The sequence below is a fragment of the Neomonachus schauinslandi genome, chromosome 5 (genome assembly GCF_002201575.2).
Source record: "Neomonachus schauinslandi chromosome 5, ASM220157v2, whole genome shotgun sequence".
Lineage (NCBI taxonomy): Eukaryota > Metazoa > Chordata > Mammalia > Carnivora > Phocidae > Neomonachus > Neomonachus schauinslandi.
In genome coordinates this window covers 566783-594198 of record NC_058407.1, presented here as the reverse complement: position 1 = coordinate 594198, position 27416 = coordinate 566783, and the positions used below count along the sequence as shown (strand labels likewise).

The 27416-nt window shown below is 56.9% G+C and overlaps 2 protein-coding genes across 7 annotated transcripts in view; both read right to left on the bottom strand.

Annotated features, from left to right (window-relative positions):
* PLXNB2 (plexin B2) overlaps positions 1–2419 on the bottom strand; it is a 29522-nt gene extending 27103 nt beyond the window's left edge. For all 3 annotated transcript variants that reach the window (XM_044915307.1, XM_044915309.1, XM_044915308.1), the window contains exon 1: positions 2297–2419. The gene's annotated coding sequence lies outside the window, so the exon portion shown is untranslated. The remainder of the gene's footprint in view (positions 1–2296) is intronic.
* A 3216-nt stretch (positions 2420–5635) lies between these two features.
* DENND6B (DENN domain containing 6B) lies at positions 5636–17132 on the bottom strand. Of its 4 annotated transcripts, XM_021687834.2 has the most exons (20): positions 16919–17132; positions 11396–11434; positions 11279–11321; positions 10566–10678; positions 10190–10270; positions 9428–9533; positions 9261–9340; positions 9111–9173; positions 8797–8852; positions 8002–8124; positions 7819–7914; positions 7623–7717; positions 7442–7507; positions 7193–7257; positions 7004–7093; positions 6879–6932; positions 6482–6591; positions 6268–6370; positions 6068–6142; positions 5636–5986 (listed from the first exon to the last, which is right to left on the bottom strand). In XM_021687834.2, the coding sequence occupies exons 1-20, from the start codon at positions 17078–17080 to the stop codon at positions 5864–5866; spliced, it is 1743 nt and encodes a 580-aa protein (XP_021543509.1). In that variant the 5' UTR covers positions 17081–17132; the 3' UTR covers positions 5636–5863. The 4 variants fall into 4 exon arrangements, with proteins under 4 accessions (XP_021543509.1, XP_021543506.1, XP_021543507.1 ...); XM_021687831.1 differs by lacking the exon at positions 16919–17132 and having other exon boundaries at positions 11396–12258; XM_021687832.1 differs by lacking the exon at positions 16919–17132 and having other exon boundaries at positions 9428–9488; positions 11396–12258.
* Positions 17133–27416: the final 10284 nt, after the last annotated feature.

Genomic DNA, 27416 nt, shown 5'->3' with positions numbered 1-27416 from the left:
CACTCCGCCCAAGCTGCCGGCTCTGCGTCTCCAATGTGGTCCCCACAGGGGCTGCTGGGCACATGGCTGGCGGGCACACTCAGGCACAGACCCAGGGAGCCCACACAGGGGAGGCAGTGTCCCAGACAGCTCCTCGCAGGGACCCATTAATGGCTTTGATCTCTTCACCTGGGGAACCCCTCACTTGTGGGCTGGACTGTCAGAAGAGGGGCTTGAGGGGGTGCAGGAAGGTGGCCTGAGGTTCAGCCTGAGAAGACCTCAGCGCCACACCCTGAGCAATCTAAGTCACGCCCCTGCCTGCTTCCCGTCATCCCTGGGAAGCACCAGATGTGAGTAACTCGCCAAGGTGTGTCCCTGAACCTGGCTATGGAGAGCAGCCTCAAAGGCCTTCAGGCCATAGTGCTGAGTCTTCTGGGGTTGAAGGGGTCCCCTGGCTGGGTCCCTCCCCCCGGGGCCCCGAGGACAGGATCTAGGGCCCCTCCAGCCCTGTGGCCTCCCCTGGAGGGGCCTGGGTCCACTCCAAGCTAGCTAGCAGGGCCGGCTAAGGCAGCCTACAATCTCCAACCCAAGGGTGACGCATCCCCTCCCACCCCGCCTCCAACCGGTCTGAGCAGCCTCGGGAGGTGGTGGAGCTGCCCAGACTTGCCCGTCCCTCCCTCCTGGTGCTCTCAACCCTCAGCCCCGGAAGTGGATCCCTCTCCCAGGGCTGCAGCCTCCCCCCTTGGGTGGCTGGACACGGCTGGATAATCCAAAATAATTCCTCCTTGGCAGGCGGCCGGCGGGGGAGGGGGGACTCACATTCCAAACCCTTGTTTTTCTCAGTGACTTCCCTCCCCCCCTGGGGCAAGGAACCCCTGGCCAGACCTCAGGTCTCACAGAGGGACCCACCCCTTAGACCAAGGTGCGCCCCCCCCCACTCCATAGGTATGCTGGGAAGAGGTGGGAGGCTCAGATCTGTGGAGCCCACCTGTCTGTCCTTAATCTTCTCCGGGAATTCCTAAAAGCTGACATGCCACAAAAGTACCCAGCAGGCTCAGCTGGGCCGAAGCTAACCCCACCCTCCTGGGGACCCTCACCTCAGAGCAGAGGGTGGCCTCTCCACCAGCTGTTCAACTCTCAGACTCTCAGATGGCAACTCCAGGCCACGCCAGCGTTAACATCTGGGCATGGGTCAAGCTGCACCCCTCCACCCTCCTGCTCCCCCACTCTCCACAGGGCCCAGCTTAAGTTAAACATGGAAGAGGAAGCTCCCCGCGGCAGGCACAGGCCAGAAAACCCTCCAAGCCCCAAAATATTCCACTAGCTTTGGGGCCCAGCTTTGCCCCGACTGCCACAGGCCACAGTGGACACAGATAGACCCTTTCCTTCCTTTTCCAAGTTGCTGGGAAGAGAAGCTTTAGTGACGTGGCAGGAAGCTCCGGGGCTCTTGAGTTCAGGGACCCCAGAAATCTGCTAATCAGCCTGATCACAGAAGGGTGGGAAGAGCCCAGCCAGGAGGGCTTCCTGCAGGAGGAAGCATGCAGAGGTGGTGGTCACAGAAGGTGAGGGGAGGGCCCAGGCACCAGGTATGCGCCCAGACCCACACAGTTCTGAGACCTTCTGGGATCCAGGATGTCTACCTAAACACTATGCCAATTAAGGACACCAAGAACCGCCTTAGCAGGCCCTGTGGAGAAGGCAGGCCCAGGGCCACCGGGACTTAGCTGCCCTTAGTCCCACCCCAGAACCCTGGCTCCCACCTTCTACATCCAGCCAAGCAGAGACCAGGGAGATCACAGGGTGGTCCTTACAAGGAGCCCCAGCGGGTGTAGAGGGGGAGGGTTGCTAAGCCCTGACTGCGGGTCCAGCCCCCTGGGGAAGCCTGGGCTCAGCCACCCTGAACTGCTGCTGAGCTGGGGGCAGGTGGGTGGGGGCCCCCGAGCTCTTGCACAACAGGGACAATTGCAGCCCTGCCCACGGATCTCAGTGTCTGGAGAGATGGGAGGCATGGGCGGGGAGGGACGATCGGAAACCAGAAGGGGTCCAAGCAGTCCAGAGGGCGCTGCGCCGGGCTGGAGACCCTTGGCCAGGCCAGGCCCGAACCTCCCCCACCCGCCCCGGCGCCGCGGGCCTCGCCGGCCACCTGGAAGAGCCGAGGGCACACGGACTGCGGCCGAGGCCCGATCAACGCCCGCGGAGCGGCGGCTGCCCCGGGTCCCCGCGCCCAGAGCGCGCAGACTGGGACCGAGCGGCGCTGATGGCGAAGCCCCCCGACCCGCGCGGGCGCACCGTGGGCCCTGTACCCCCACCGCGGTACCTGCACGTCCGCCGCCGAGGCTCGATGGCGCCCGGGCCGCGATCGGCGCTGCGCTCCGGCCCGCGCGGCTGCCATGGAGACGGGCCTTTGTGTGGCCGAGGAGGGGCCGGAGCGCGCGGGAGCAGCGGCCCCGCCCCCGACGGGGAGAGGGGGAGGGCGGGGTAGAGGAGCGAGAGGGAGGAGGCGGAGGAGGAGGAGGGAGGGGCGGGAAGGGAGGAGGGGAGAGGGGAGGAGAGGGGGAGAAAAGGAGGGGGAGAGGGGAAGGAGGGAGGGGCGCTCCCTGCGCCCCGCGGCCACAGAGAGCCCGCCGCGTCGCGGGGTAGGTTCGGCCGGGTTCGAGCCCAGGTTCTCGGGCAGGGAGCGCGCGTCCCTGGGCCGGGCACCACCTGGGAGCGCCCCGAGCCACCCCTGCCCCAGCCACCTCGCGGTTCGGGCGCCATCAGGCACCAGGGCCACCACCAGATTGGGTTCAGGCCTGCCGCATCCCCTGCTGTCCCCGCGGGCCGGGGACTGCTGCGCCCTGACCAGTTCCCGGGAGCCTCAGCCCCCCAACCTCTTAGGGTTAGAGGTGCGCGCCTGCTGCCTCCCAGAGGGCCGTTGGGGACCCGCCCCCAGGACCAGCACCAGGGGTTTGTGTGCTTGGACTTGAGAAGAGGTGGGCACCCTCCCCATGGGGCCAGCTGTCCTATGAGCGCTTGCTGCCCCTCACCTGCAGTCTCCAGTCACAGGACGGGTGGGGTGAGCAGCAATTGGGGACCCGGGACTATTGCCCAAACCCTAACTGGCACTCCTACACCCCCTAACGCTGCCCTCCCCTCCTTGCAGACTGTTCACTTCCTCCTGTCCCCTCCACACCCTCCAGCTCCCTCCACCCTGAGACCTGCCCCCCCAGTGATCAAGAACTCCAACCAGATGAAGCCCTTAGGAGCATTAGGAGCATGTCCTTCAGGCCTCCCAACATCTCAGCTGCTGGCCACCCCCCGACCAACCAAGCCAAACCTTCCCTCCTTCAGCCTTGAACCACGTTCACACCAAGGCCCACCCAATCTCCACTGCAGAGGACCCCTAAAATTACCAGGGTCTGACAAGAACGCCAACTTTTTTTTTTAATCAAAAAAGGAAGCTAAAAGACAGGCATTGTCACTGAAGGACATTTTAATACCAGAAATGTGGGAAGGCCACTATCCCAGACTAAAAGGGAATCTTTAAATAAAGCACAGGAAGCATGGGGGTGAGGACTGTCCTTCCTGTCCCTGGTGTGGCTGACAAGTCCCCCACGGCCACAAGCACACAGCCCCTCCAACCTCAAGAGGCCTCAGCGACCAAGCACAACACCCTCTTGGACCAGTTGGCTCCTGCCTCTGGGGGCCCTCCTGCCCCCTCCCCTTCACTGTCTGCTGCGGTCCTGCTGGGGGACAGAAACTCAGCCAAATCAGGGCTGGCCTGATCCTAGGAGGGAACAAGGGAGCTCGTGGGGGACAGAATGGAGCCTGCAGGACTTCACGCCCGGCTCCCACGGAGCCCCCACCTGAGGCTACCTCTGTGCAGAGAGGTCAGGCTGTGAGGAAGAGGGACCCTTCATGGCTCCAGGCACTCCAGGAGACATGCTCCCTCACACCTCTCCACTTCAGCCTTGGGTTCTCCACCCCGGGCCGCATTGCCCACCCTGCCCGGAGTCCCTCCCCGGAGCTCCTGCCCACAGTGGTCCTTAGGATGAACTGCTGTGAGGGACAGCCATGGGGCCCCAACCACAGCCCTCAAATCCCCAGGAGGGGGACTCGGGGGATTGGGGGAACCTGGTTGGGCCATCCTGGACTGATGGTGGCCAAGGTCCCTGGCAGCTTGGAGGAGGCCCCCTCACAGCCCCTTCCCTGCAGCAGACCTCCGAAAACCACGTGAAGTGGCTGCCCAGTGCTTGGACACTCAAGCACAAGCTAGAGTGATGTCTGGGGTCACCATTGTGAGCGGGGCCCAGGTCAACTTCCCAAGCCTCCCACACACCTTGCAGCCACAGTGCTCGGGGGGCCTGGGACTGGCCCTGGCCCTAGAGGGCACGCACAAGCACCAGCCAGCCACAAGAAAGGTGCTGGCATCTTTGCAGACCCTCTTCAAGACCACACCCTGGGTGAGGAGGTCACCCCTCCACACCAGACAGCCAGGGGCAGGCTGCCCAGAGTGGCATCTTGGGCCAACATGGGGCCTCCTACTCCCCAGCTCCAGCCTGTTTCGTCTGCAAACCTGGGTCCACTGCCCCTGTCAGGCTCTATTCTGTTCTGTTCCATTAAAAGCCATGCCCTCGGACCCTGCCCCACACGGGGCTCAGACAGGCTGTCCTAGGCCACTGTCAGGTGGACGAGTTGAAAGCAGCGTTTCTGAGAGCCGCGCCATACACCCCGTGGCCCTGCCAAGCTCAGCGCAGGGAGAGCTGCGGCCAGTGAGCACCCTCTGCAGCCACTCAGGAGCAGGGCTAGCACCTCCCCAGGCCTGTGCGCAGGGAGACGGCCGAGCCCTGTTCAGGCGTCGTGGGGCAGAGCCCAGTCAGGCACCCACAGAGCCTCGCCACTCAGATGAGGGGTCTGAGGTGAGGCTGGAGGTCGGAAGACTTACCTGCAGGCTCACAACGCTGGGTTTGCATCGCACGCCCACCCTCCCACTGGCTGACGATGCCGTCACCCTGTGCTAAGCCACTGGGTTCCGCCGGGCCCAGCACGGTGCCACACTGGGGGGTGAGCACCTCTGAGGGCCCTTCCGCTCCGTGCCAAGGAGCCTGCTGCTCCAGGCTGCGGCAGCTGAGGAGGGCTGCAGCTGAGGGCCTCCAGCAAGTCTAGAGTCCCAAACCCCTCCGGCTGCACGTGGGGGTGGATGGACACATGGGAGGGAAGCAGCTCGAGGGCCTGTCAGACAAGCAGCAGCACTGGGCAGAGCACACGGGAGGGGGCCGGCTGGGTGCTCCCAGAGTGGGACCCAGGACGATGCTCCAGACCCTCCTGGCAGCCTCCCAACAAAGTACAGGGCAGAGCTCCGCCCCGCAAACAGGCCTTTGCCCCACCCCAGCCAATGACCGTAACAGCCAAGTATCCTGGTCCCCCGCACCCCGCCAGACGGGTAGCTGGCCATGTGAGAAGAGGTGTCCGCCTAACAGCTGCCTCCTCCCGTCTTGGGCTGGGCGGCCTGGTGGGGCTAAAGGACACATCAAATACAAGGCCTGGGGCCCCAGGGCTTGGGCAGGCGGGCACCACAGGGGGCGGGTGGCCCTGTGCCCAGAGCAGGGAGGGCTCCAAGCCAGCCCCGCCTCCCAGCCTTGGGGCCCTGCAGCAGGCAGGTGGGACCCAGGGGGAGGTAAGGCTCTGGCCAGCACGTGATCCACCAACAGTCAGGGGCCAGGCTGTGGTTCCAAATGCCACCTTTACTGCTGAAACAACATGCGTGCCGATGGGGGGGCCAAGGCCAGACAGCGGCTACAGGGAGCTCGGGTCGGGAGCTCGTGCCTGGCTGGGGCCACCGCTCACCGAGGAGAAGGAAGCTTGGCCAGACCCAGGCCCCTGGGCCTCGCCCCTTGGCCCTGTCCTAGGGAGGGCACAGGACAGCCTGCAGGTCCTTGGGCAAAGAGCCGACGACCGTCTCGATGTACAGCTGTGCCCGCTCTAGTGTTGTCTCCTTCACCGGGAGCTGGTGGCCCTGCGCCTGCACCTGCAGGGGCAGCGGTGGTCAGGGGCAGGTGGCCTCCACGTCTGGCTGGTGGAGGCTGGACAGGGCCAGGAGGCATCTCACCAGCTTCTCCCGAAGTTTCAGGACCAGGTCCACGACCTCCACCTCAGACTTGTCCTTCATCCAAGTCTCGATGTTCTGCTGGGGACAAGATGGAGCCGTCCACCACCAAGGCCTGCACTCTGCCCCTGTGCCCCGCCCCCCAGCCCCTGCTCTGGGCATGCATGCCCCCACCTCCTCCCCCAGCCCCAGCTCCCCCTTACCGCCTCACAGATAGCCTCAAGGTGCAAGGCCTCCAGCTTCTGGGCCATCTCTTTGTGCCGCTGCCGGTACCAGCCGTCAAAGTGGGGGGACTTGAAAAACCGCCTGTGGGTAGCAAGATGCAGCAGCTGTGGGCTGACCCCGTGACCCCGTGTGCAAGGGCAGTCTGCACCAACCACCGCAGGAGCCTCAGGACCCTACCTGCCATCCACCCACCTGTAGAGGCCCAGCCAGTCGCCCTTGAGGATGCAGGTGAGCTGGGGCCCCGCGTGCTCCAGGCTACGCAGGAAGTCGTCCTGGCGGAAAGGGCGGATCTGGGGAGGAGTCTGAGACAGGGGCCTGGTGAGCCCAGGTTGGTGGGGGACACAGCCTCACAAGCCCTGCCCCTCATCTGGCCAGGACCCTTCCTTGCCACACTCCTCAGTCACGTGAGGACCCACAGCCCCCACCCTTCCCGGGACAGAGCCCCTCATGTGTGGCCCCCCTTTTTCTGTCCTATGAGGGATATCTGGCATGTGTGGGGACAGCCTAGAGCCCTGGACTCCTGCACACCCCGTGACCTCCTCCCTCCCTCCCTCCCAGGCCTTCCCCAGACTGCCACCTGGATCCGCACCTTCCAGGGTGTGATGCTCTTCTGCAGGGGCATGAGGCTGGCCATGTAGTGCTCCTGGTGGGGGAGGGGAGTGAGCCTGGGGCCATGGCCCTCTGCCCCCATCCCCCTCCTGCCCTGGGCCTCACCAGGGGGATGATGAAGCTCTGCGTGAGCTCCAGGAGGTGCCGTCTCAGCAGTGCTGTCTGTGTGTCCCAGGGCCTCTTCTTCTGCAGCCCCTAAGGGAAGGGCAGGCACGGGCTCAACTCCAATGCAGCTCTTTACACAGAGCAAGCACACACCCCCCACCCCCGCCTCCGGCCTCCCCCAGCCTGTACCTTGAGCAGCCGCTTGAGCAGTGCCTTGTCCCGGTGGAGGTGGGCCGAGTACGCGGTGTAGAGGCCTGGCAGGAGGGCAGAACTGGCCCTGTCCCGAAGGGCCTCCCCCTTATAGCCCCACCCCCTTTGGCTGGGACTACACATCTATGCCCACCTCCAACCGGGTGAAGCAGAGAAGGTTCCCTGAGAACTCAGAGCCCACTGCCTGGGTTCTGGAGAAGGAGGGGTTCAGGCCCAAGGGGCACACACCTGGCTTGGTGTCAAGCGTCTTCAGTCTAGAGGGCTTTTTCAGCTTGACCTGCTTAGGAAGATCCCCTACAGAACACACCCAGTGCTGGGCCTCAGTGCCGCAGCCCCACCCGCCACAGGCTCAGAGCCCTCCAGGCCCCACCTCCCCAGGTCCCCTGGGCAGAGGACAGGCCAGCCTCACCTGACATCTTGGGCTCTCCAACACGGAGGATGTGGGGCCAATGCTGGAGTGTTTTGATAAAGAAAGGGTTTGTGACTCCCAGAACCACGTTTGGTCTAGAGAGAGGAGAGAAGAGAGAGAGAGAGAGAGAAGGGGCAGAGGCAGGCCCAGGGTGGTGGAGCCCAGGTGGAGGACGGGGCACGGACAGGGCACTTACGGGGCCTGCGTGCGCGTGGTGAACTCCTTGAACTCGCTGTCATGGATGGTGAAGTAGGGGCGGTAGTCACAGCAGAACTTGAGGGGCTGCAGACAGCTGCGGGGCGGGGGCGCAGCCCAAGCTATAAGCAGAGCCAGGGCCGCTCCGGTGCCCCCGACCCCCTCCCTCTGCCGCCCGGCCTACCTGATTAAGGCCAGCACCATCTCTGAGGACATGGCGGGCGAGGGTGCCAGGACCACCAGGGGCTCCCCGAGGAGCATAAGCTCCCACAGAGTCTGCACGTGGGTCAGCACAGGCTGGAAGCACCTAGTGCCAGCCTCCGGTCAGCAGGGGTGGGGGCTCCCAGCCCTGGCCCTCCCTCCCCCCGGCAGGTCCAGCTCTAGGTGAACACTGCCCTGGAGGAAAGGAGCGAGGACATCTGAAGATGCTGAGGGGGTGCCTAGGGCCGCCCCACACTCCGACGACGCACCTGGCCCCGCACCCCCACGCGTAAGCCGGCAGCACTGGGCAGCTCGGTCTCCGAAGCCTGGCTCCCTCACAGACTTGCCTGGGGAGGAGCAGCGAGTATCTCCCAGGGCAGCAGCTCCCTTCCCTGCACCTGACTTTTGACACCTTCCTGCCCTCTGGGCAGAGGCAGCAGGGCCCTGGGCTTCTCTCCTGCACAACTCTCCCTCACGGAACTGGCCCAGGGTTCACTTCTTTTTTTTTTTTTTTAAAGATTTTATTTATTTATTTGAGACAGAGAGCATGAGAGGGAGGAGGGTCAGAGGGAGAAGTAGACTCCCCGCCGAGCAGGGAGCCCGACGCGGGACTCGATCCAGGGACTCCAGGATCATGACCTGAGCCGAAGGCGGTCGCTTAACCGACTGAGCCACCCAGGCGCCCCAAGGGTTCACTTCTGATAGCAGTTCCTCTGGAAGCCCCCACCCTGCACAGGCTTTACCTCACAGGTCCCCTGACCACCTACTCAGGCCTCACCTGAACAGGTCCAGTTCGTGGATGCTGGTGAGGACCACGGGGGCGGGCAGCAGGTTCTGAGAGGAGGGGTGGGTGGGGTCAGGCCGAGGGCAAGGCTGGCACCCCACAAGCCCCAAGCAGCACCTCTCACCCCAGGCGACCCCTGGGGGCTACAGCCCCTGCCCTGCACAGCTCCCCACCCCCATCCCCACAGCACCGGAGATGGCGGGGGGCGCCCAGCCCCACAGCAAGATGCAGGCAGGCCCCCAGCAAGGGCAGGGAGGCCTGGGGAGGTGGGAGGTGCGGCACCACCGACCCAGGAGCAGGGCCCCCACCTCATGGCTACACTGCTTCGGAGGACTGTGCTCAGGCCTGTCCACCCTGGACGGGACGTGAACCTGGGGGGCGAAAGGGAGTAGCTGCCGGATGGGCATGGGTGTCTCTGTGAACCTGGGGCCTCTCCTCCCCCTCCGGCCAGCCCTCACCTGGAGCACGACTCCCATAACAGGCAGGTTCAGGGTCTGCCCGGGCACAGGGGCTGGCCACTGGTCAATCTCACTGCACACTGTGGACGTGGGGGACCAGCGTCAGGAGCCCATCGAAGCCACTGGGGCCACGGCCAGGACAGTGAGGGCACCTGACGGCCACTCACCCGCTTCCAGGCAGGGGGCCAACTTGTCGAAGTACTCGGGGGCAATCAGGCTCAGGAGCGCCTGGAACAGCCGGACAAAGGGCAGGCGGGACACCAGCACCAGGGACTGCAGGGCCCACAGGGCCGGTGAGATGGAATCCCGGCCACTCAGGAGTCTGCAGGGAGCCCTGAGGCCTGCTCATCCAGAGTCCGCCCAGGGAAGCGCATCCCACAAGCCCCACAGGAATGGGCCAACTTGGGACTCCGGAGTTATTGGAAGAAAACCCAAAGCCTGCCTCAGACAAGGCAGGGAAACCTCAGATGACAGCTGGGCCCTGGGCCTTCAGAGGGAAATGCACGTGGCCAAGACTTCTGGGATGGTCTCCCCAGGAGCCAGGCAGCTTTTGCTTGTGGTGTCTGAGCTCAAGAGGGAAGCTGTCCTAATCTTGAACGTGTGGCAAGGGCCCCTCCCCAGTCAGCAGCAAGGAGCAGGGATATCCTGAGCTCAGAGACGGAGGGCCAGGGTGCTGTGCTGGGCAGGGCAGGGCAGCAGGGCCCACTCCCCAAAGGGCCAGCAGGAGAGCTGGGTGCACCCATCCCCCAACCCCTCACCCGCTGCCCAGGCAGGGCGGCCTCCTGGCCCAGGGCAGTGAGTTCTGCCCACTGCCGAGTGGCCAGGGGCTTCAGGAGGAGTGGGCGTTTCTGGAGGCTCAGGACCCCTAGCCTGATGGCCACCAGCCCTGCCTCACAGCAGCACCACCCCAGAGCAGTCAGGTGGCTCACCTTCTGGAAGTAGCCCCTCTTCATGGAGCTGTCCTTCACCTGCCTGAAGTACACGTAGCCAAAGTAGTGTGCTGGCTCCCTCTGGAAGGAACAGTGTCAGCCAGGCCGAGTCCACCGCCCAGGTTCCCTCCCGCCCACCCAGGCCCCCTGCCAAGGCTGCTACAGCTCTCTCCAGCCATGGGGTCAGGCCTGGGGGTCCTTGGCTCAGAAGGTGGCCAACACCTCGACAGAGAACATCTCTGCAGGGACAGTGGTCAGTAGCTCAGGGGCCTGGGAGAGCTAGCCCACCCGCGAGGCAGGCTGGGGTGCCGGTCCCACGGGGTGGCGGGGCTTGCTGCCCAACCCTGGCCTCTGGGGAGAGGCCGCCCACACTCACTTGCAACGACACGGGCGCCCCACTGTTGTAGTGCTGGTCCTCGGCATGCCAGGGACTCTTCTGTCCGCCACACTGCCGAATGCGGAAGCTGAACTGAGTGTCTCCGAGGCAGCCTGGAAGGGGAGGCAGCCCCCACCAGCCCACGTCAGGGCTGGGACCTCTCCTGCCAGCATGCCGGGGAGGGGACCAGAGACCGGGCCGTAAACGCCCCAGGGAGAAAGCCCAGCCTTCGAGGAAGGCTGTGCCCTAATTCCTGTACCTGAGCGTTTCAAAATAAACACAGCACACATCGGTACAGTCAGCTAGCACAGGGGGGACACTGGGAGACCCCAGTGGGGCCCAGTCAGCTGGTCTGTGACAGAAAAACAGGGCTGCCTGGACACCTAAGCCCCAGAGAAGAGCAAAGGCCAGGACCCAGTTCCTGGTGGCCCCTGTGGTGGGATGAAGGGGACCAGACCCCACTGATCACTCTGCCCAGAGACACTCTTTCCTTGAAAATCGGGGGCACCTGACCACAACTGCTGCAGTGTGGAGTTCTGGGTGTCTCCATGGAGCGGGGAGTGGGGCTGGCATGGACAGGCAGTGATGCTGGTGGTGGTCATGCCCAGGCCCAGGCCACAGGGGCTCCTGGACAGCCATATCTCCCACCTTCTTCCTGTTACCCACTCCCCACCCCCAGCCCCAGAGCCAACGTCCCAGTTGGGGTTGCCTACCTGAGTGGGAGTCAGGGAAGGACAGGTAGCAGATGCTGCTTTTCTGAAACACAGGAAACTGGGTGAGGGCCGGCTCAATTCAGGGCCACGTCTGCTCCCAGGAGGGCCAGGACCCACCTCCTTGTCCGTGAGCCGGAAGTCACTGGGGTACACCAGCTGCAGGGACACAGAGCACTTGGTACCATCAGCTGGGCAGCGGGTGCAATGCTGGTCTTGCCCCTGCCTCCTCCTCTGGGCCCTTTCAGCATGAGACCACTCTATCCTTCCCTTGTCTTGGCTACCGCACCTGGGCCAGTTCCCCAACTCCTCCTCATACCCCTCAGGCGGACTGTGGTCGGGCCTCCCCGCCTCTCCTGTCCCCAACATTTGTCCCCCAGCTTCAGAAGGTGGTTTTGAGAGCCCTCCCGTGGCCTCCTATCTCGAGTGTGATCACAGGGCTCTGCCTGCTGGCCTCTGCCTCCCCTTCCCTCCACCTCCGGGACACCTCTACTCAGCCAGAGGGTCTTGGGCTGCACCATTCCCCCAGGCTTGCTCCCCGAGATGGCGCCTGGCTGGCTTCCTCATGTCCTGGTCTTGCCTCAGATGTCACTAAGACCGTGGCACCCCTGCCTGTTGATAGCACCTTGAGTGCTGTCACCCCAACCTCCACTAGTCAGGGACCCCGGATCTTCTGGCCAGTACCCCCCCCTGGAGCAGGAACCCTAGGAGAGCACCCTGGGCCCCAGCAGGGTCAGCAGCAGGCCCTCAGGGATCTAGCAGCAGGCCACACCCTAGAGGAGCAGCGGGCTGAGGCCTGGCTCTCAGGTTCAGCAGCTCTATGCACAGGCCCAAGGCCAGAACGGATTTCGTTAGAGGATACCAAAAAGGCAGGGGGCCCCATAGCCCTCACTCCCAGTGGGCCTCTGAGGTATCTTCTGGGGAGCTGGGTGCCTTGGGCTCTGCTGCTGCCCTGGCCTGTGCTCTCCGGAAGGGGCAGTGCTGGGAGTCCACAGGGGGTCAGGAGCCACGGGCTTGCATGCATGCAGCCCCTACTTGCCCTGTCCTCCAAAATTCAACACTAGGAGGAGCTGGGTTTCAGCTGAAACGAGGCTTCTCCTGGGGTGTTGCCTGAACCCCCAGATAGAGGGCAGTGCCATGCTGGAATGATGTGGCTTCTTGTCCTTTTTGCTCGGGCTTGCCACTGTGCCCCTCTTCTGTCCCCTCTGCCACATACCAGTGTCCTGAGGACAGGGACTCCTGGCCGTGGCAGCGAGTACACCCTCACCAAATACAGTATCTGCAATGTGCCTGAAAACACATCTTGGAGGTAGAACAGAACAGGAAGGTCGTGTAGAAACATCAAGGAGATGTCAGCTCAGGAGGCAACAAGAAGGAAGGGTCAAGAAAAGGGACAGGAGCTGAAAAGAATTTGTCTATGGGACCAGACCCACAGAGGCACCTTGGGACAGCCCCAAGAGGGGCAGGGGCCACAGGACCACTCAGCCAAGCCCTCAGGTGTCTGTCAAAGAGCGCCAAGGAAAGGCGGGTGCCTGGCAGCTGGGGCAACGGGCCTCACACTGAGGTCAGGAGTCCGAATCTGGTCTGACAGCCACAGGAGTCTTGCAGCATCAAAGCAGGCCATGTTGGCCTCTGCATCCATGGCCAGGGAACCCATGTTTATGGCCTGGTGCAGCTTCTCCTGGGAACAGAGACCAAAGGGAAGGCCAAGTTGAGCCATGCCTCAAGGAGGAAAGGAATGGAGCCGACCGTCAGAGAGGCAGAAAGCAAGGAGTTGTGCTGCCCGAGGACCCCATCCTCCCAGGCCCACGAGGGCCTTGTTTCTGCTGAGCCAGCCAGCACCAGTGCAGCTCAGCCATCCCTGAGGAAGACAGATGCGGCCACGTGTCCTTCAAGAAGGCACCTCTCTAGGACAGTGCTTCAGTGTCCTAGAGAGCCTTAGGACTCCACGAGGTCAAAGCTGCCTCCTTCACGCTCATCCTGTTACTTGTGTGCAAGGCTGTTCGCAGAGGCTGCACCACACACTATCACAGGATACACAGCAGAAGCTGATGTGGGGATCCAGCTCTCTTCTATCTGACCAGATGCTTAAAAGGTTTATAAAAGGGGGCGCCTGGGTGGCTCAGACGGTTGGGCGTCTGCCTTCGGCTCAGGTCATGATCCCGGAGTCCTGGGATCGAGTCCCGCATCGGGCTCCCTGCTCAGCCAGGAGCCTGCTTCTCCCTCTGCTTCTCTCTCTGTCTCTCTCTCATGAATAAATAAATAAAATCTTTAAAAAAAAAAAAAAGGTTTATAAAAGTAGGGGGCGTCTGGGTGGCTTAGGGGGTTAAGCATCCGACTCTTGGTTTCAGCTCAGGTCATGACCTCAGGGTCCTGAGTTCAAGGCCCGCAACATCAGGCTCCATGCTCAGCAAGGATTCTAAGATCCTCTGCCTCTCCCTCTGCCCTTCTGCCCAGTCACTCATGTGCACTCTCTCACTAAATAAAAATAAAATCTTCAAAAAAAAAAAAAAAAAGGTTTGTGAAAGTGTCAAATGATACTAAATTCTGTTTTGGAAAATATGGTTGTTTTCAAGAAAATATTTATATTAACACAGCATTTGTTTTTTTTTTTACAATACCTTAGTAAGTATTTTAAGTTTTCTCAGTTTTTTTTGTAAAGATTTTATTTATTTGACAGAGAGCGAGAGACAGCTAGAGAGCGAGCACAAGCAGGGGGAGTGGGAGAGGGAGAAGCAGGCTCCCGGCTGAGTAGGACCTTGGGATCATGACCTGAGCCGAAGGCAGATGCTTAACGACTGAGCCACCCAGGCGCCCCTAATTTTCTCAGTTTTAACTTCTAACACAGTAAACATTGATAGGTATGACCCATACAAAAAGCTTTTTGGAGTCAATAATTTTTACGATTGTAAAGGGTCCTGGGACTGTGCAGTGTAGGAGCTATGTCCTGGGAGGACATGAACACCCCAGTGCAGAGAGCCTCTTTGGGCCCTCCAGCCAGAGTTCACTCCACAGGCTTCCCAGATGTGCTGGGACGCGGAGAGCTGGGATGACGGAGCCAGACCCTCTCCTCAGCCGATCCACAGGTTCTTGTCCCCCCCATCCCCCAAGGCCTTGCCTGCCCTCCTCTGCCTCACCTGTAGGCTTCAGTGTACCTATTGGCTTGGATCCCCCCTCCCCCCCATAGCCTGTGTGCGCTGGGGGTCCTGAACCACTGTGTCTCTAGCACAGAATGTGAACTCCTGGAGGGCAGGGCCTTGTCTTCTCGCCTAACTCTGCATTCCCCGTGCCCAGCACTGTTGCTGTAGGGCCTGGCTGCTCAGCACTTGGTTTATTGGATGAACGAGTGGACAGCTCCTTGCCTTTATTTTTGCTGGCTTTTCTGAGGGAGGGGTTACCTGAAGCAGGCTCTTCTCCCCTGCCCGGCTGCCCCCGTACCACCCTCCAAGACTGGCCATGCCCTACCTCTTCCTCTGAGCTGCATTTGTCCACAGAGCATCTGTGGGCCACGAGCTCCTGGAAGGCAGCCCAGCACCTCGTACAATGCTGGGGTGTTTGTGGTGCTCAGGCAGTCCAAGCTGTGAATAAGTGAGCATGGGGCAGGTGCTCCTCAAAACCCGGAAGGTTCAACTGAAATAACCCCCGATCAAGAGGCAAACCTGATGAGGACTGTCTGATAGATTCATGGCCCAATTCCCACATAGACTTGGTGATTTAGAGGGGCCCTGGGTCCCCAACACCCCCTTCCAGAGCCGTGTCACCTCACCAAAGGCTCCGAAGCCCAAGCACACGGAGCCTTTAATAGTACTCGCCTAGGGCGCCTGGGTGGCTCAGATGGTTAAGCGTCTGCCTTCGGCTCAGGTCATGATCCCAGGGTCCTAGGATCGAGCCCCGCATCGGGCTCCCTGCTCTGCGGGGAGCCTGCTTCTCCCTCTCCCACTCCCCCTGCTTGTGTTCCCTCTTTTGCTGTCTCTTTCTCTGTCAAATAAACAAAATCCTTAAGAAAAAAAAAAAAGAATAAGAAAAATAGGGGCGCCTGGGTGGCTCAGTTGTTAAGCGTCTGCCTTTGGCTCAGGTCATGATCTCAGGGTCCTGGGATCTAGCCCCGCGCCGGGCTCGATCTCAGGGTCCTGGGATCTAGCCCCGCGCCGGGCTCCCTGCTCGGTGGGAAGCTTGCTTCTCCCTCTCCCACTCCCCCTGCTTGTGTTCCCTCTTTTGTTGTCTCTTTCTCTGTCAAATAAACAAAATCCTTAAGAAAAAAAATAAAAAGAATAAGAAAAATAGGGGCGCCTGGGTGGCTCAGTTGTTAAGCGTCTGCCTTCGGCTCAGGTCATGATCCCGGGGTCCTGGGATCGAGCCCCACATCAGGCTCCTGGCTCAGTGGGGAGTCTGCTTCTCCCTCTTCCTCTGCTTCTCCCACTGCTCATACTCTCTCTCTATATATATCTCTGTGTCTCAAATGAATAAATAAAATCTTTAAAAAAAAAAGTAGTACTCGCCTAGAATTAGCTTTCTAAGTGGTTAAATTCTAGAAAGATGTACGGGAGAATGCCTTAAGGAAGCAGGAGAATCTCTTAACTTCTCATGTGATTTTTTGAGTAGCAATTTGGGCAACGGCAAGAATGTGGGCTCTGTAACACGGGGCAGATCATCTCAGCTCTCTGCTCAGGCCTCTCGGACCAGTGGGGCTACCCCAGTAATGCACACCTGGTGGGGATGGCTGTGCCGGAATGGGGTGTCCATAGAGAGCTGGGCACAGGGCTGGGGTGCAAAAGTCCTCCAAAAGCAGTAGAGCGGCCCTTCTGTTTAGAAGACTCGGGTTTCCCACAGCCTCTCGGGGTTCAGCAAAGCCTGAGAACACACCCCTTCCCTCCACCACTGCCCTGGCTTCCCGGAAATGGCGGTTCAGCCTCGTCGCAGCCATCTGCGGTCACGGGTGTCCTAGCTCTCGGGCTCTCAGAAAGCTCCTTCCGACAGTGTGGCGAAGCCTAGCTCTCCACAGCTCCTGGTGTTGCGCCCCGGCCTTCGGAGCGGAGGCAAGCCCATTCCGACAGGCCCGAGGGAGGCCTCCCCCCCCCCCCCCCCCCCGGCCGCATGGAGGAAGGGAAGCGGCCCAGGACGGGAACTCCCCAGGCCCGGCGAGGGGGGCGCAGCTGGCCAACAGAAGGAAGGCGGGCGTGGCTGGAAAGGGACAAGGAGGCTGGGTCTGATTCTAAATGCACGAGCAGGTGCGGGAGGATTCCAAGCAGGAGAGCCACAAAGCTTGGACTTTGAAGGACAGTCAGGAGGGGTGACAGCAACAGAGCTAACGCGTCTCGAATGCTGCTTGACCCCCGGGGTTCCGGCTGGAGCACCCGAGCGGAGGAGGTCCCGCAGCTCGTGGGGGGAGGGGAAAGACGAGGCGGATTTTCCCAGGAAAAATCAGGAGCACCCCTTTGGTTATGCCAAGTGCAGGGCCCCCGTCTCCGGCCTCCCGGGGGGAAGTCCGGCGCAGGGCTTCGGAGGAGGAAGAGGCCGCCCGGGGGGTCGGCTCGAGGGCTCCTCCCGCGCAGACGGCTCCCGGGCTGCCGGCGGCCTACAGGGCAGGGCCCGCCCCCGCCGCCGCCGCCGCCGCCGCCGCCGCCGCCCGGCCGCCCCGCTCACCTCCAGGGCCTGGCCCAGCTCCAGGTCGAAGGTGACCACGCACACGCACTCCAGCCAGGCCGAGAAGCGCGCCCAGGGCGCCGCCGCAGCCCGCGCTCCGGGGGACGCCGCGCCCAGGCGGCCGCGAGCCCGGCGAGGCCCGGCGCCGGACAGCGCGTCCATGGCTGCGGGGGCTGCGGGGACTGCGCCCGCCGCTCGTTGCCGGGGGAACGGTTCCGAGCCGTTGCCGGGGGAACAGCCCGGAGGCGGTGGCCTCGGCACCGGAAGGGACCGCGCCGCGGAGCAGTAGAGCGGCCGCCGCGGGCCAGAGGGGCCCTGGCACGGCCTCCGCACCCCTGGCGGCCGGAGGAGCGCCGTGCGGCGGAGCGGCGCCCAGCCCACCAGCGAGAAGCGCCCGCTCGGGCCAGAGCGGCCAGAGCCAGGAGGAGGGACTTCCGGGAGGGCGGTGGCGGCGCCGTGGGAGACCCTGGGAAGTCGGGTCAGGCGGGGGTTGGGGCTTCCGGGGGCGCCGCTCGGACGAGCCGGGAAGCCCGAGAAGGGTGTGGAGTGGAGGCTGGCGGGAGCGTGCGCGGTCGCTGCTGACACCCTGCCAGCCGCCTGACACGAATCCCAGCCTAGTTGGAACGTTGGTAGCGATTCCGGGTCTCCCGCTCTTGTTCTCCCTGGGGTCGCCTCGAGGTGTGGGGTTCGCACAGGGTGTCAGGTCCCGGGCTCGTATCCGAACACTGAGCGGGGCATCGTTGTCTCCAGGGCCGTGCGCGCCTCTGCCTCTCCTCTTGCGGCCGGCGCTCCCCCGCTCCCCAATATTTCTGTGACCCGGTTGGGCTGCCTTGCACGCTCAGGCCTGTGGGTCGAAACCGAATAGAATGCCTGTAACAACTATCATTCGAGCCACCTGTGCCGCGATGGAGACGCGAGGTTGCCGGCCAAGGCCCCGCCCCTCCCTGGCCTCCCGTCTCCCTCGAGCGCTCGCACTGCGCAGAGCCTTGCCTGCAGAAATGTGTCCCCCGAAAAGTGGCTGCAGAGGCCCCAGCAGCCCCACACCGCCGAAGGGCAAGTTTGGAGCTAAGACGGTAACTTACCCGATCAGACGTGCCGTATGTATTTGAGTTTGTATGAAAGCTCCCGCTCCAAAGTTAGGCTAAGCTAGCCCAGGCCGGAGTCAGCCAGCCTCCAGCCTCCAGGGTCCTCTCTCAGTGGAGTCCCAGAGGAGGCACTTAAATGTCCCAATGAGTTGTGATAAAGGGTGTGAAATGTTGCCAACCAGGGAAGTTCGTTAGAGATGCTTACCAGGAATTCCTGTTTCTTTCCTAAGGCTGCTGTAACAAATGGATACAAACTAGGTGGCTTAAAACAACAGAGATGTATTGTCTTACAGTTTGAGAGGCAGAAGTCAGAAATCAAGGTGTCAGCAGGTTTGGTTCCTTCTGGAGGCTGCGAGAAAGAATTTGTTCCAGACCTCTCTGTTAACTTCCGATTGCTGCCTGCAAACCTTGGTTGGAGTGTAGATGTATCATTCTAATCTCTACCTCTATTTTTACATCAACTTGTCCTCTGTGTCTTCTTGCTTTTTCTTAGAAGGACACTTGTCTTTGGATTTAGGATGGCCGACCCCTCCCCCCCCACCCCGAATCAAGGGTGATCTATCTCAGGATCCTTAATTTAATGACATCTGCAAAGACCCTTTTTCCACAGGTCACATTGACAGGTTTTAGGTGGATATATCTTTAGGGGAAGGAGCACCATTCAACTCACTACAGGGCTGGTCAGATAGGCAGTCTCTGCCTGGTACCTGCGCAAATTCCACATACCCAGAAAGAAAACGGATAGTCAGTATAAATCATATTGTTTAGGATGCCTGGGTGGTTCAGTTGGTTAAGCGGCTGCCTTCAGCTCAGGTCATGATCCCAGGGTCCTGGAATCAAGTTCCGCATCTGGCTCCCTGTTAAGCAGGGAGCCTGCTTCTCCCTCTGCCTCTCCCCCTGCCTGTGCTCCCCCTGCTTGTACATGTGCTCTCTCTGGCAAATGAATAAAATCTTTAAAAAAAATTTTTAAATCATATTGTTTGTACAGTTTATACATTATGAACCACTCTGATCACTTTTTTGGAGTGATGGGAGCTCTCCTGAAATCCAGGTTCCCAGATGCCTGCCAAGGGTTAAGTTAGTAGGCAGGGTGTTTCTAAGGATAAGTGTTTAGACTGCTGCATCAACTCTTTTTTGTACACACTTGTTAGATTTATTCCTAAGAATTTTATTCATTTTGATACAATTGTGAATGGATTTTTTCTTTTTTTTAAGTATAATTAACATGCAGTATTATATTAGTTTCAGGTGTACAATATAGTGATTCAACAATCCTATACATTACTCTGTGCTCATCACGGTAAGTGTACTCTTAATCCCAATCACCTATTTCACCCATCCACTCACCTACACTTTTCCTGTGAATGGAATTTTTTTCTTAAAAATTTTCAGGGGCACCTGGGTGCTCAGTCAGTGAAGCATCCGGCTCTCAGTAGGGGAGGCTGCTTCTCCCTCTCCCTCTGCTCCCCCCATAAATAAATAAAAAACCTTTTTTTTTTTAAGATTTTATTTATTTATTTGACAGAGAGAGACAGCAAGAGAGGGAACACAAGCAGAGGGAGTAGGAGAGGGAGAAGCAGGCTTCTTGCTGAGCAGGGAGCTTGATGCAGGACACAATCCCAAGACCCTGGGACCATGATCTGAGCCGAAGGCAGACGCTTAACGACTGAGCCACCCAGGCGCCCCAAATAAAAAACCTTTTAAAAAATATTTTATTTGGGCGCCTGGGTGGCTCAGTTGGTTAAGCAACTGCCTTCGGCTCAGGTCATGATCCTGGAGTCCCTGGATCGAGTCCCACATCGGGCTCCCTGCTCGGCAGGGAGTCTGCTTCGTCCTCTGACCCTATCCCCTCTCATGTGTTCTCTCTCATTCTCATTCTCTCTCTCTCAAATGAATAAATAAAATCTTAAAAAAAAAATATTTTATTTATTCATTTGAGAGAGAGAGAGAGAGAGCACAAGCAGCGGGGAGAGGCAGAGGGAGAAGAAGACTCCCCGCTGAGCCGGGAGCAGGCTCCATCCCAGGACCCTGAGATCACGACCTGAGCTGAAGGTAGATGCTTAACCATCTGAAGCACCCAGGCATCCTTAAATAAAAAATCTTAAAAAAAAAAAAATGTTCAGGGCATCTGGGTGGCTCAGTTGCTTGAGCATCTGCCTTTGGCTTGGGTCATGATCTCGGGATCCTGGGATAGAGCCTGCTTCTCCCTCTCCCTCTGCCACCCCCCCTGCTTGTGCTCTCTCTCTCTCAAGTAAATAAAATCTTTTAAAAAAATGTTCAGATTGCTTGTTGCTAGTATATAGAAATATAACTGTTCTTTATATATTGATTTTATATGCTCTGATCTTGTTAAACTACTTATTACTGCTAGTAGGGTTTTTTTTTTTTTGTAGATTCCTTATGATTTTTATTGTTTTTAAAGCTTTTATTTACTTATTTGAGAGAAAGTGCATGGCGGGGGCGGAGGAGGGAATGTTGCTTAATCTCACAACCCTGAGATCACGACCTGAGCTGAAACCAAGAGTCGGACACTCAACTAAATCTGCCACTTAGACACTCCTTTCCTTATGATTTTTAAATAGATAATCATATCATCTGTGAACAAAGATGATTTTGCTTTTTCCTTTCTAATATGTATGCCTTTAATTTTTTTCTTGCCTTATTGCACTGGCTAGAATCTTTTGTACAATGTAGAATGATTTCAAATATTTAAAAAATATTTTTTTTATTTATTTGACAGAGACATAGCGAGAGAGGGAACACAAGCAGGGGGAGTGGGAGAGGGAGAAGCAGGCTTCCCTCTGAGCAGGGAGCCTGATGTGGGGCTCAATCCCAGGACCCTGGAACCATGACCTGAGCCCAAGGCAGACGCTTAAACGACTGAGCCACCCAGGCACCCTTGATTTCAAATATTTCTTCTGTTCCTGCCTTTCTTTTCCCTCTGGTGTTCCCATTACAGGTGTGTTACACCTTTTATGGTTGTCCCACAGTCTTTGGATATTCTCTCCTGTTTTTTTCAGTCTTTCTCTTTATTTTTCAGTTTTCAAGGATTCTTCTGACATATCCTCTAGCTCAGAGATTCTTTGCTCAGCCATGTCCTGTCTGGTAAGCCCACAAAAGGCATTCTTCATTTCTGCTCCAGTGTCTTCGCTAGCATTTTGTTGTTGTTTTTTCTCAGGATTTCTGTTGTTCTGCTTACATTGCCCATCTGTTCTTGCATGCTGTCTACTTTATCCATTAGAGCCCTTAGCATATTAATCAGTGTTTTATATTTCTGCTCTGATAATTCCAACATCCCTGCCATGTCTGTTCTGAAACTTGCTCTGTCTCTTCAAATTGTGGGTTTTTTCATTGTGTTTTTTAATTGTGTAGTTTGCCTTGTAATTTTTCTTGATAGTCAGACATGATGTACTGGGTGAAAGGAACTGCTGTAAATAGGCTTTTAGTAATGTGACAGTGAAGTGTGGGGAGAGAGGAAGTCTTTATAGTCCTGTGATTAGGCTTCCATCTTTAATGAGTCTGTGGCTCTGGACTGGGAGATTCACCAGTGCTTGTCCATCCTTTTTTTCCCTCTCCTCTTAGCTGGGACAGGCATCTCTAGAGGGTGGCAGCTGGGGATTTCCCTTCCCTGAGGTCAGCGAGGCTCTGGTTAACTAGTCTCCCTTGAGAACAGGCCTTGGTAAGAACAAAGGGCTCTAGCACCTTTCAAAATGGCTCTTGGCCCCTCCCCAGCAGGAAGCAGGAGGGAATTTTTCTCCGATATTTACTGTGGGAACCTGGCCATGGTCCTGGAGATAAATCTCACAGTGTTGTGGGGGCCCTTACGACTGGATCTCCCAAAGTTGTTAAATCTCAGGACTGTCCACTCTGAGCCTCTGGGAATCCATCCGTCATAGCCGAGGGGCCTCGTGCTGGCACGGCTCCCATGGTAGTTTCTGCTTATTAGTCTTTGCTCTGGTAAGCTGTGATGGCTTCTGTTTACCTATCTGTCTCTCCAATCTGTGGTTTGCTGTGTCCTCCCTCCCTTCTCTTACAGACCCAAGAGCAGCTGGTTTTCATTCTGTTCAGCTTTTTACCTGTTAGAATGAGTGGTAACTTCCAAGCTCCTGACACGCAATCTAACAAGGTCAAATTGAAGTGGTAAAAGCAGACAACCTTGCCTCATTTTCAGTCTTAGTGGAAAAGCATTAAATCCTTCACCATTAAGTTTCATGTTAGGTACAGATTTTTCCTAGATATATTTGATGAACTTGAGGAATCTATTCCTAGTTGGTTGAGAGTATTTATTGTGATAGGCATTAACTTTAGTCAAATGTCTTTTCTGCAGTCATTGGACAATCCTGTGGTTTTTACCCTCTATTCTGTCAATTGTGTATTGCATTAAATGAGTTTTGGACACTAAACCAACTTTGCATTCCAATGGGATAAACCCCAATAATCTTGGTAGTAATACTTTTTACATGTTCCTGAATTTGGTTCTTCATTCATTCCTACTGATTTACATGACCATCTTATGTCATTTCCTTTCTTTTTTTTTTTTAAGATTTTATTTATTTATTTGACAGAGAGAGACACAGCGAGAGAGGGAACACAAGCAGGGGGAGTGGGAGAGGGAGAAGCAGGCTTCTCACTGAGCAGGGAGTCCGATGCGGGGCTCGATCCCAGGATCTTGGGATCATGACCTGAGCGGAAGGCAGACGCTTAACGACTGAGCCACCCAGGCGCTCCATTTCCTTCCAGCTTGAAGAACTGCCTTTGGTATTTCGGGTAAGGCAGATTTGTCAGCAATGAATTTTCTATTTTGTTTGGGAATATCTTGATCTCACCTTCATTTTTGAGGATCGTCATTCCGGGTATAGAATTTTTTCATTGACAGGTTTTACTTTTCCTTTGGCACTTTGAATATGCCATTTTATTGCCTCATGGTCTTCATTGTCTCTTAGGAGATTTCAGCTATTAATTGTATCATTCTTACCCTTTACTTCTACTGCTTTCATGGTTTTCTGTCTTTGACAGGCAGGAATGTGGTAATGGTGTACACAGGTGTGGATCGCCCTGTGTTTCTCTTCTGTGGGTCTGTGGAGCAGTGGTCTTGCGATGCCCTGCCTCTGCCTGGCAGCACTGTGGGGTTCTTGCAGAACAGGGTAGGACCACAGTCCCTCCTGTTCTGATGGTGCTCCAGAGGTAGCACTTATTTTATTGAGGATTGTATCTTTTAGGGGCGCCTGGGTGGCTCAGTCTGTTGAGCGTCTGCCCTCAGCTCAGGTCATGATCCCAGAGTCCTGGGATCGAGTCCCACATCGGGCTCCTTGCTCAGCAGAAAGCCTGCTTCTCCCTCTGCCTGCCGCTCTCTCTCTCTCTCTGACAAATAAATAAATAAAATATTTTTTTAAAGATTTTATTTATTTATTTATTAAGATTTTATTTATTTGAGAGAGAGAATGAAAGAGAGAGAGAGAGCACAAGATGGGGGAGGGTCAGAGGGAGAAGCAGACTCCCCGCTGAGCAGGGAGCCTGATGTGGGACTTGATCCTGGGACTCCAGGATCATGACCTGAGCCGAAGGCAGTCGCTTAACCAACTGAGCCACCCAGGCGCCCAAAAAAAGATTTTATTTTTAAGTAATCTCTGCACCCAATGTGGGGCTTGAACTCATGACCCTGAGATCAAGACTCCTATAGTCTACTGACCGAGCCAGCCCAGCACCCCTAGGCAGCACTCATTTTACATTACAGTTTTACTTTTTCCAATGTATTGGTGAATAACTTTGCATTTGGTGTTCTTAGTGGTAGAATTTATTTTAGTTGATCCTTCTGTGTCAGAAATACTGAATTCAGGGGCATCTGGGTGGCTCAGTCGGTTGGGCTGCTGCCTTCGGCTCAGCTCATGATCCCTGGGTCCTGGGATTGAGCCCCACGTCCGGCTCCCCGCTCAGTGGAGAGGCTGCTTCTCCCTCTCTCTCTGCCTGCCTCTCTGCCTACTTGTGCTTTCTCTCTGTGTCAAATAAATAAATAAAATCTTTAAAAAAAAATACTGAATTCAGCTTGGCTCTGTTTTAGCTGCTTTGTGTACGCTATAAAGCAGTTTAGGAGATAAGGCTGGGAAGGAGCCTTACATACCAACTATGTCTTTTTTTAATTTATTTTTTATTTATTTTTAAAGATTTTATTTATTTATTCATGAGAGACAGAGAGAGACAGAGAGAGGTAGAGGGAGAAGCAGGCTCCCAAGGAGCAGGGAGCCCGATGTGGGACTCGATCCCAGGACCCTGGGATCATGACCTGAGCCGAAGGCAGACGCTTAACCATCTGAGCCACCCAGGCGCCCTACATACCAACTATGTCTTGTGAGCACTGACAGAAACAAGGATTGTGGTTGCTGTACATATTCTCTCTCTGCATGTTCAGTGCTTCCTTGTCTCTACTCACCATTTTCTTCTCTCTCCTTTCAAGTTTTTAAAATATACAGGTGGTCAGAGTTTAGCTTTATCATTTTGCTTTAACGTAAGAGCATAAGAGAATACTCAATGGGACAGTGATGGAATTTGAAGAGTAAGGAATGCAGCCAATCATAGATACAGTGGCAGTTGTGACTGCAGATGTGCTCATTTGCCATGCTCGTTCTTCTCTTGCGTAAGGACAGATGTATCTTGTTAGGCAAAAATATAGCATTGTTTTGTTGTTGAGTGGAAGTTCAAATATGTTTGAAAGTATGCAAATGGAAACTGACTATCCAGAGCTCAGACTCTACCCGTTTTCCATTTATGCTTCAGCTCTAAACCCACCTCTGCTTGCCTGCTCTGCAATAATGCAGCTGGATCCTAGAAACATTTCTCTTCTGCATTTGGCAAGATGTTAAGTTCTGCCCATAGAGAGCGTTGGAGAGGGACTTCCTGGTTTAGGTGTGTTTTCTTTTTCTTCTGTAGCTGCCAGAGCCACATGTGGGAGACATGCAGTGGTCTGTGAATGGCTTCCCACTGAGTTTCAGCATCAGCCTTGTGGGCAGATTCTCAGGGAGATTCTCGGGTGCCCACAGACACCTCGGCAGAACTGGCCTGTACCTCGGAGGGGTATAGTCTTGTCCATCAGCCTCTGTTCATATCACCTCTATCCCTGGACAACCCAGGGAATGTCTCTGTTATCCACTGGGCTGCAGCACACAACCCAGCAACACAGGATGAATTCTCACCTGGGGAGGGGACCTCCCTTCCAAGTTATGTCCTTTCTTGAATATAGAGTTCCCTTTACTCCTTTGTAATTAATCCCCTGCTATCAATAATTTTTATATCAAGCTTTCTCTGTTGAAGTCATTGTGTGGTTTCTGTCCCCTTATTGGACCATGACTACTGATACAAAGGGGAAGAAACCAAGCAGGGAAAGGCTATAAGGTGTGCATGTGTGCATGGACATGTGTGTGCATGGGTGTATGTAGGCTTGAGATTTGAAATAGAGAGGTCAGGGAAGCCCTCACTGAGAAGGGGACAAGGGAGTAAGATCTAGGAGGAAGTTAGTAAGCACAGCAATAACTAGAGGAAAGCATGGGCAAGTGGGCTGTGGCAGGAGGTTATCATGATTGAACCAAATGAACAAGGGGCGGAGTAGGGGAAATGGGAACAAATCACACAGGACCTTAGAGTAACAGCAAGGACTCGGCTTTCTGGCTGTATGAGAGAAGAGCTGGGGGAGGGATGTGATGGGCTTGTTTTCACTGGACCCCTCTAGGTGCTATGCTGATGTAAGCCGGCCTATAGCAAGAATCCAGGATAGAAGCAGGGAATCCATTGGGAGGCTGCTGTTACCAGCCAGGTAAGAGAAACTGGTCTTGGACCAGTGCATGGTCGTGCAGAGCTGGCTGTATTTAAAAGTGGAGGGATTTGCTGATAAATCCAGTGTGGAATCTAAGAGGAGAAGGGCCCAGGCTGACCCCAGGCACTGTGGCCTGAGCACAGGAAGAACATCAAGACAGGCAGAGGGTTGCGGGCACTCACACAGCAGAAAAAACAGCGGGAACATTTCTGGCATTCGGCCTTCTGGCCCTGAGCCCCCATTCTGCAGCTCAATCCATGGGACCGCCAGCTTCTACTACAAGGGGCCTTCACTTGCAGGCGTGCAGGGCATTTCTCTTCTTGCTTGTAGGGCTAATACTTTTTTTTTTTTTAAGACTATTTATTCATTTAAGAGAGTGAGCAGGAGGGAGAGGGAGAGAGAATCTAAAGCACACTCCACACTGAGCGCAGACACAGGGCTCAATCCACAACCACCAGATCACCACCCGAGCCCAAACCGAGAGTTGGATGCTCAACCCACTGAGCCTCCCAGGCTCCCACGGATGCTTTTTTTTAACCCCTACAGAACTTGCTAGATATCTGCCCTGCAGGATGCTGGGGGAAACTGTTCAGGGGGAGACGTCTCACCAGAGACATTCTGCCCTACAGCCACCCAAGGGGGTGCTGGAGAAGCTGCTGTCCGCAGCAACTAGCCGCAGGGAAGAGCGCACCTGGAGGTGGTGCCTGCAACCCGCAGAGCGAGCCCCAGAACGAGCCCCTTCTCCCGCAGCGTCTCTCCTGCACCCTCTGCTGGTAGAGTTTGGCATAGCAATGGCCCAGATCCACTTCCTCCGAGCACACGGTGAATTTGGAGGGGATGCCGCTGGTTGTGCTAGATATTCCTCAGGTGTTCGATTTCCATTTCCAACATTTCCCCACTCTTCACGCTGACTCTTGAAATAATAAATCTCATTGTATTTTATTTTATTATTATTTTTAAAAAGATTTTATTTATTTGAGAGAAAGAGTGAGACACAGAGAGGGCATGAGCAGGGGGAGGGGCAGAGGGAGAAGCAGGCTCCCCGCTGAGCGGGGAGCCCGATTCGGGGCTCGACCCCAGGACCCTGAGATCATGACCTGAGCCGAGGGCAGAGCATCACCGACTGAGCCCCCCAGCTGCCCGATAAATCTCATTTTAGAGATTAGTCTGATTGAATTAAATGGGCACATATTTCAATGTGCAAAACACTCAAGCACCCGTGGGGCACCTGGAAAAAGAGTGAGTCTGGTGGCTCCCAGTCCAGGTAGGAAACGGACGCAGAGGGACCTGCGCATGGCACACACCGTTCACGCTTGCTCTGGCCGTGCCCACCCCAGGTGCCGGGGAGTTCAGGAAACATCCGGCGGGAGAAGCCTTCAAGTAGAGGGGAAGCCCGCGGAAAACGGGGAGACCCCTGCCCCAGGTGTGTGACCCGCAGATCACTTCAGGCCTCTGGAGGGGCTGTTCTGTTGCTGACATGGCATTATCTCAAAACAAGTTAATTTGGCAGTACCTCAGAGGAAAAAGTGACCGAAGGCCGCCCCCCACCGCCCCGCGCTCCCGCCGCGGCCGCGTCCACGTGAGCGCGCCGCCGCGCGCCGCCGCGCCC

Bases quoted from the DNA above. Each gene is read 5' to 3' on its own strand.
- DENND6B (XM_021687831.1), bottom strand. From the start codon at position 11,644: ATGTTGGGGACAGGAGAGGCGGGGAGGCCCGACCACAGTCCGCCTGAG. The intron at 7,915-8,001 runs GTAGGCCGGGCG...CCCGCCCCGCAG, and splicing joins ATGGTGCTGGCCTTAATCAG to CTGTCTGCAGCCCCTCAAGT. The intron at 7,094-7,192 runs GTACAGGCTGGG...CCCTTCCCTTAG, and splicing joins TGCTCAAGCGGCTGCTCAAG to GGGCTGCAGAAGAAGAGGCC.